Consider the following 9103-nt stretch of genomic DNA (forward strand, 5'->3'; position numbering starts at 1 on the left):
AAAGTCTTGGGGTTCGTTGCGCAGAACAACCCCAATTCCCATCATTACATTTTTCCTTAGAATAGTGCCGGATAACCTATGGAGGTTCTTGCGCCCATCTAGAACCAGACTCCAGTCGTATAACCATTATCCAGGCAACTTCCGTTTCTTTGGTAACTGAGGCTCGTCACAAATCTCTTCTTTGTCGGATACCACTTCAGCTTCAACGACAATCGGAAAAGGGCTGAGAACTTTGCTAATGTCACCCCACCATTCTTCGCCGAACTGTTTATACCAGTCAACAGTGGTCTTTAACCCATCGGCGAAAGAAGTCTTCTGATCCCAACCGAGATGTCGAAGTTTAGTAGCGTCGATGGCGTATCTATGATCGTTGAATGGTCTATCATGCGTATATTTAACCCACTTGTTGAAGTCTTCTTGACTCTCATGAGGGATGCCCATCTCTTTCAACACCATTTTACAGAGCTCAATGTTAGAAATCTCGTCGTGTGATCCTACATTATAGACCTGGCCGAGAGTGCCTTTATGTAGGATCGTATCAAACGCATCAGCCGCATCGCCAGCATATAAATATCTTCGGGTAGGGCTCCCATCGCCGTGGAGCACTGTCGGCCTCTGTCGATTCAACAAGCAGATGAATTTAGGAATTATTTCTGTTTCGTAGTAAGTTATGCGTGTGTTCTCGCGTATTGTCTGAATCTGTTTCTTACTTTCGGGGAATTGATGTGGGCCGTAGACGTTATTGCTTCTGACAATAATGACCGGAAGTTTGAAACTCTTCATATAAGAGTTTACAAGCATTTCGGCGGCGGCTTTGCTCGCGGCGTAAGGATTAGTTGGAGATAGAATACTCGCTTCCGTTAGGTCATCATCGTCATCTTTTACCTCGCCATATACTTCATCAGTAGATATGTGAATAAATCTCTTCACTCCAACCTTCTTCGCGCTCTCCAGCATAACATGAGTACCGTACACGTTCGTGTGAGTAAATCCATATGAGTTCCCGAAGCTCAAGTCGACGTGTGACTGAGCTGCAAAATGGAATATAGTGTCGATGTTGAAGCGCTCCATACAATCGAGCACTTCGGAAGGGTTGGTGATATCTCCATGGTAGAACGTAAAGTTTCGCTTATCATTAAGCATACGGGTGTTGTTCAACGATGAACAATAATCTAGTTTATCAAAGGACACAATATTGTAGGCTTCGGGGTAGGTCAAGGTGAGATGACGGACGAACCAACAAGCTCTTCGGTCATTCATTAGCCGCAATGTGGAACCTTGAGGCTCACGAAAACTTACATAAAGCCGGCACCGCCAGTGATCATAATATTCTTGACATCCGGTAAGGTCTCAAACTTTGTGGACCCGGTCAATACAGGAGCCTGCTTCCAAATTCCATAATCCTCGAAGAACCTAGGCTTCGTGGTCTTATTATTAGGAGCTAAATACGCAAAATGGTAAGCTATCTTGGTCAACATCGGATGACGTTGCGGGCAAGCACTTACACTGCACCCCATTGGTGCCGTTTAGGCGTGGCGCGGTCATAGCGTACAGAATGAGAACCCAGAAATTCGCCGGTGGATCAGTCCGAAGCTCGAAAAGTGTATGAATGTTCTTTAGGATCCTTTGAATAAGAGTTCGGGCGTGTAATATGATCTGGATAATTAAGAGAAATGTGTAACAAGGTCCGTTCTTTTCTTCGTCTGGTACAGGAGGGTTTCCGGGGTGGACAGATATCCAGATGCAGATCTTTTGAACAGCCGGTTGCAAATCGCAAGTCGCAAGTCGCAAATCTCAAGTTGCAACTCGACGCAAGACAGTCTTTAGCCTGTCCGACACCTAAATCCCAGGAACCGGGAAGGAAATGCGCCAACGCAAGAGCAGCTAGGTTATACCCATACGATTAGTCTGAGATTCGGCCATCTGTGAACGTGTATATAGGTAGAAGTATACGTTAGACGATAGGTCGATAAGACCTAGCTTAGAAGTGTAGTCCGACTAAGAGATCTGGCAATAGATATTATACCTTGCTATACTCGACATAAAGACGCAATAGCCGACTTATGGTCGAACCTCGTAAAAAGGATGGCTGTATCATGAACAAATCTCGCCAGTCTAGACAAGTTTACATATTGAAAACAAATCGATCAAGTTGAAATTAATGACAGCGTGCGTCTTGAACATTTTAAGATAATTTAACAAGATTAACAAGACTTGTTGATCGGCAGCGATCGGCCATGAGGTTAAGCAGGTACACAGGGCAACTTTGTAGCACATAGACCCACATGCAGCCCGCCGGACCACGACGTAATGTACGGTACCTGAGTACTTACGTGTAAGTAACAATATTAAACATTGAAACTCTTAATCAACATACCAGCATATCAATGTCAAATTGTCAATGCTATTTGTTATATAAGTCATAGCAGGTAAATATATCAAACCGTCTAGGTCCTTAGCTTACGTGTCGTAATTACAAGATGTCCAGGTGAGAATTGAGTTGGTATGACCAAATCGTATATTCATATCTCGCCTGCTCTCCCATTACTAATTATAGGTAACTATGGCAATCACCATCCTTCTTTAGCCCACGTCGTGACACCCTCGGCCCAAGTGTAGCACTTACCCACTGTTTATGGTAGGCAAAGGTAAGTCATTAAGCGTCCATTATTCTCCGGGGCAAGATCAAACACCCAGATTGCGATGCTTCAACAAAGTATCCGTAGCGCCGGGTCTTTATATGCAGATATGCATATATTGAACATGTGTGATAGTTGAAGTCCCAATTACCTGTCCTATGTAGGTAGAGATATATAGCTATACCTCTTTCTTACACATTAGAATTTCGTCAGAACAACTAATAATATCATCCTATAGATAGGCTTACCCAACCTCAAGGAAGCCTATATCCCGTAAGTACATATATAGGTGGCTTGCATGGTGCTGTTTGCTATCTCCCGTCTTATATCGTCATGCTTGCTATCATTGCTAGAAGTTAATTAGATCAGCCTTAGATAAACCTACCTCAGCATATGTACAATAAAATGATTGGTGAATTGATTGGGAGATGACAACATTGGGGTAAGAAAGTACCTCATTAATGGATGTTTTTTGTTTCCAATCATGGGAAAGTGCATGTAAGTTGATACAACGAAAGTTTGTACCTCTATTACATCAAGAGAGGTAGGTACCTACAGTTGCAGCACCCCTTATCCAACAGTTCAAACGTAATTCAGGTCCATTTATTAAGTCCAATGCCAATCCTGCATCCCATTATCCTGTAATTCAAACGAGTCGGCTGCTCGGCACCCCCCTTGTAACACGCGACTTAAACAGGTTATCTCATTAGGTACCTCTTGGGAAGCCAAGGTTATGTACCTAAGTACACACTGGAAGCTTCATTTTTTTAAGTTCTCCATGCTAGGCACGTAAAGTTTAGTGGACTCCACGTTCCGTTCCCGCCTGGCGATCGGCTGAAATAGCAGCTAAAATAGCAGCCAGTGCGACCAAACCACTAATGTTCAATCGGGTTGGATCTATCTTCGTTCTGGAATCTGTCCATCGTCACTAAAATTTGGTCATCTTGCATTTCGAGGACAAGAGGATACCCTTACATCTTTTCTTTTACTATTGAGCACACTGGTATTCCTCTCCACATGCTTAGATCTACCAACTGTGGGTGACGGGAACTTGGGCAGGTCCCGTCACATGTCTTGCGCCGCTCAATATGGCATCTTTAAGTGGTCACCCTGCACGGCCCCCATCCGCTGCTTCGTCGTCCACGGTGAATCCAATCGAGAATGAAGGATTCGGCAGTTTCGATGGCGCTGATAGTGATTACAAGTCTCAGCACATAGCTACAGGCGAAGATAATGCTAAAGGCATCGAGGAAGGTGGTGGACTACTGGAGAAAAGAATGGACTACCAAGCTACCCAGAGTCCCCCAAAGAGTCGTTTTGGCTGGGCTGTTTTCTGGATAGTAGTAAACACTCTAGCGACGATAGGCATTGTATGCATTCCCTCTCGTTTCTATCTTGCGTGTATAACTAAATTATATAATCCCCTAGGTTTTCACAAACAAGGCCATCTTCTCGGATCCGTCTTTGAAGCTTGCGCAGTTAACATTTGCTGCTTTTCACTTCTTTATGACGTGGTTACTTCTCTTCACGTTATCGCGGCCTCGTTTCGCGTACTTTAATCCTCGCCGTATTGCTCTGCGAGATATCGTTCCCCTCTCTGTCGCCATGTCGTTGAACGTTATTCTTCCAAATCTGTCGTTAGCCTTCTCTTCCATTACTTTCTATCAAGTTGCGCGCATTCTGCTTACTCCGACTGTTGCAACTATGGATCTTATTTTATATAGGTCCATGTTGCCTCGAAATGCCATTCTAGCTCTTATCCCTGCTTGCTTAGGTGTTGGTATGGTTTCTTACTATGACTCGCTCCCGACAAATGACGCCAATGTAAAGAGCACGTCAAGTTTAGGCGTGATGTTCGCCTTTAGTGGTATATTTGCTTCGTCGCTATATACGGTATGGATCAAAAGCTACCAGCGGAAGCTAAAAGTGTCGAGTATGCAACTACTCTTCAACCAGGCGCCCGTTTCAGCATTCCTCCTACTTTATGCTATTCCTTTCGTGGATACGTTCCCTACCTGGACGGAAGTCCCGATGGCTCGGTGGTTCATGATATTGACGGTAAGATGAAGAGAAATATGTAATATCGAAGTTTGTGCTAATATCACAGTCTGGCGTATTTGCCGCTTTGATTAACCTGTCACAATTTTTCATTATCGGACAAACAGGTCCAGTTTCGAGTACTGTTGTCGGACATCTAAAAACATGCCTCATAGTGGCACTAGGCTGGGCTACATCTGGCAGGTCTGTTGGTGACAAATCAGTCATAGGCGTCTTTATTGCGATAGGAGGGATTGTCACGTAGGTTGACATGAATTTTCTAAACATTGATTGCGATTTGCTAAATATGACTTAGGTATTCAGTTGTGATGCTACGGCAGGCAACTCGCGGTTAAAGGCAGCGCAATACCAAAGGGGGTTATCGTTCCGTGCGGCAGCTAGGAAAATAAAGCTGCAATTCCAATGGGCTACCAGAAGCTCATATATTATTAGATCATATGGTTCTAGGCGTTATGATGGTATAAGGAAGGCCTTTACGATCGGCGTGGTAGTATTTGTTAGTAGGTTCCGATGCTGCTTAAAGGCGTTCGTAAGGTTCCCGAGGGAATTGCGATAAACGGATGTACAATACGATACCCATCATACACGGAAGTGTTGGTTAAGATATTAGAGCAGCATGAAATAGACAGCAGTTATGCTTCTTGGATATTATAGTATCTTCCCGTATTTTTCTCATCTCTGGAATTACAACGGCAATGCATCCCAGCAAGGCAGCTAGCTGGTCATAAGCTAAAGATACCTAGGTTATAAATCAAAAGCTAAGCGTGTAGGCAAATTGATCCGTCGACTCGGAGGAGGCTGGCGGTTTCCGGGATTAATACCCTTTCGGTGAGTCCGGTGGGAGTCTACGTAGGTAGATACCTAAGTTCTATAGTTGAGAGCCCAGATTGTATTGATATAACCCTAGCTTAGTATCTACATATGCTGATGGTCACGCGAATATGGCACTAAATCGCCAATGTCAAATTCTCAATATTTTCCAACGCTCTTCGCTGAACCTTGAAGCCCATCTTCTTCGTGGCGATGCGCATTGGCATCGATCACAATGAAAATAAAAGGACAGTAAAAATTCCACTCGCTACGATCCACGAGGGATAATAGAAGAGGGTCAACTCCGCGCTGTACAATACAGGTTTCTCCCTTTAAGAATCTTCATTCTTGAGCGAAAATTCTTCGAACAAGGTAAATACTCGTGCCACGCCCCACTTAATTCTGGTTTCGCAAACGTATACCAATCTTAACTAATACTTACCACCATTATCCATATACCACAATTATCCTTAAATTATATAATATATTTAATTAAAATCGCTTTAAATATTTAACCTTTTTATTTAATTCGTATATAATTATTAATTTAAACTTATTAATTAATTATTATTATTTAACTTTTTTTATAATTTTAAAATAATATTTTTTATAAAAATTTCGTATTTTTAATTCGGTAACTTTAATTAATTTTTTTATTTTCTTAAAAACTTTATTATTTTTTTACTTTATTATAACACATTTTTCGGTTATAATTAATATACCTTTAATTTATAAAAAGTTATTTTTTATAATTTTATAAATTTTTTATATTCGTTTAATATATTTAATTTTATTTAAATCCTTTTTAATTTATATTAATTTAATTATATTAAAAACGTTTTTTTTTATAAAATAATTAATATTTTTTATTATTTTTAATATAATAATAAAATTTAATTAAATAATAATTTTAATTTTATTTATAATATAATATATTTAATAAAATATTATAAATATATTTATTAATAAAAAACTTAATAATAAATTAAAAAAAAATATCTTTTTTATTATATGTTTTTTAATAATGTTAAAAATTATTTAAAAATTAAAAAAATAAATATTAATTTTTTTAAATATTAATTTAATTATACTTTTTTTAAAAATTTATATTTATATATTTTATATATAATTAAAAAATTTAATTTTAATAATATTAATAAAATTATTTCGTACCATTAAATTTAACGTTTTTATATAATAATATTTTAAAAGTTAAAATATAATAACGTTTAATAATTAAAATAAATACGTTAAATTAAAAAGTATTTTAAAAAAAATTATATTATAATTATTATAATATTTAATAAATTTAATTGTATAATAAGATTTATAACCGTTAAATATTAATAATTTTTTTTTATTAATAATAATATTTTTAATATATTTTTTAAAATATTTTAATTATTTTAAAGTAATTTTATTATTTATATAACCATTAATAAAAAGAGCATTGTTATCCGGGCTATGCTCCAATTGATATCCGGGCTATGTCTCAATTTTTGGTGGGATCACGTGACCACCCCGCACTCCTGAGCCAATCAACTTACACCATTTTAACCTGTAACCATATACACATACCGATACATACTTACTCATCTTTCAATTCGAATAACTTTACGAATTCGCATCCGCGCTTCTTGAAACATACATCATTAAATAGCCCGTAAAATAAGAAGAATAATGGTCCCGGGCGCATTATGGTGGCTATTTTATTCGATTTGATATGTGGGAGTAAAGGTGTGTACAATAATGTAAGACCTCGATCATGTGACACCATTCGTGTCACTGGATACCCAATACCCACCATTGCAAGACGTTCAGTGCCGCATATAAAATCGGATAAAATAGCCACCACGATGCGCCCGGGACCATTATTTTTCTTATTTTACAGGCTATCTAATGATATATGTTTCAGATTGGGCGATGAGGGACTCGTAAAGTTATTCGAATTGAAAGATAAGTATGGCGGTATTAATATGTCTGTCATATACATTAGTGTATATTGCGGTATGTGAGGGGTACGTACCTTCTTATCGGATGACTTTAAGAGGTTTGATTGGTTAAAAAGGTGCGGGGTGGTATCACGTGACCGCGAAAGTACGTATCATAGCCCGGATATCAATTAGAGCCTTAATAAAAAATATAATAATTATATTATTATAAAAATTAATTTATTAATATTAAAAAATTATATATAATTATTTTATTAATATAAAAAATATTAATATATATTTATTAATAATATTAATAACTTTTATAACCGTATAAAATTTATAATTTTTAAATAAATTAAAATAATAAATTCTTTTTTATTTAATAATAATTAATTAATTTTTTTTTATTTATTTAAAAATTTATTTTATTTATATTTTATATATTATTTAATAAAATATTTTTTTTTAATAATTTTTTTTAATTTATTATAATAAACTTTAATTTTATTAATATTTTTAAAAGTTTTTTAATCGGTATTAAAAATCTTTTAAATATATTTTAAATAATTATAACGTTTAATAAAATGGATAATTTAATTTTTTTTTATTAATAATAAAATCTTTTTAAATAATAATAATTTTTTTTTTAAAATATAATTTACTGCGTTAATAATAAATTTAATTTATATAATAAAATTTATTAAAATATTATTAATAAATAATCTTTATTAATTAATTTATATATAAAGTTATTTAATATAATAATAAAGTTTATTAATTTTAATTAATATTTATATATTTTTATAAAGTAATTAATTACGTAATTAATTTTTTTTTATATAATAATTAATATATTATTTTTTAAAAATATTTTTATTTTTAAATATTATTTTTTATATATAAACTTTATTTTTTTAATATTAATTAATAATTAATTAAATAATTATAAATAATTAAAAATTTTATTAAAAATAAATAAATTTATTTTTAAAATATTTAAAATAAAAAAAGTTAAATATATTTATTTTTAAAATATTTAAAATTATTTTAAAATTATTTAATTATAATAATTAATAAATAATTTTTAAACGTTATATATATTAAATATTATATAATAATAATTTATATTTATTATATATAAAAAAACTTTTTTTTTAATATTTTTATTATTAATTATTAACTTTATTTTTATATATTTTTATTATTTATTTAATTATTTAAAATAATAAAAATTATTATTAATTATATTAATTTTAAATATAAAAATAATTATATAAATTTTTTAAAATTTATAAAAAATTTTAAAAATATTAAAAAAATATTAATATTAATATTTATTAAAATTTTTAAAAACAATATTAGTTTAATAATAAAAGGGGCTTTATTTAAATAATAGTTATAACCTCCCGTTATAACCGGGGATTACGTAAAAGTTACATAAATATTATATATATTTTTACATAAATTTATTAAGTTACGCATATATCTTTTATAATAATCTTATATAATCTTAAATAATCTTTTAAAATACACTTAACTTTATTATATAATTTAATCTTTATTAATTAATTAATTAAATAACTTTATATATATATATATATATATATATATATATATATATATATTTAAACTTTATTTTTAACCTTTTTACTTTATAATACT

General features: G+C 33.4%; 2 protein-coding genes across 2 annotated transcripts; one reads left to right on the forward strand and one right to left on the reverse strand.

Annotated features, from left to right (window-relative positions):
- Positions 1–126: 126 nt before the first annotated feature.
- Positions 127–1545, reverse strand: F5Y00DRAFT_265857 (NAD(P)-binding protein; the record flags this gene model as incomplete). The annotated part of the gene is made up of 3 exons (XM_048011847.1): positions 127–1246; positions 1300–1441; positions 1506–1545. 3 exons carry the CDS (start codon positions 1543–1545, stop codon positions 127–129), a joined length of 1302 nt encoding a protein of 433 aa, XP_047861137.1.
- A 1986-nt stretch (positions 1546–3531) lies between these two features.
- On the forward strand, positions 3532–5343 carry F5Y00DRAFT_247020 (TPT-domain-containing protein). The gene is made up of 4 exons (XM_048009237.1): positions 3532–4009; positions 4068–4697; positions 4747–4937; positions 4993–5343. The coding sequence occupies exons 1-4, from the start codon at positions 3728–3730 to the stop codon at positions 5030–5032; spliced, it is 1143 nt and encodes a 380-aa protein (XP_047861138.1). The 5' UTR covers positions 3532–3727; the 3' UTR covers positions 5033–5343.
- Positions 5344–9103: the final 3760 nt, after the last annotated feature.

The sequence above is a fragment of the Daldinia vernicosa genome (genome assembly GCF_022497035.1).
Source record: "Daldinia vernicosa strain CBS 139.73 unplaced genomic scaffold F5Y00scaffold_60, whole genome shotgun sequence".
Taxonomy (NCBI): Eukaryota; Fungi; Ascomycota; class Sordariomycetes; order Xylariales; family Hypoxylaceae; genus Daldinia; species Daldinia vernicosa.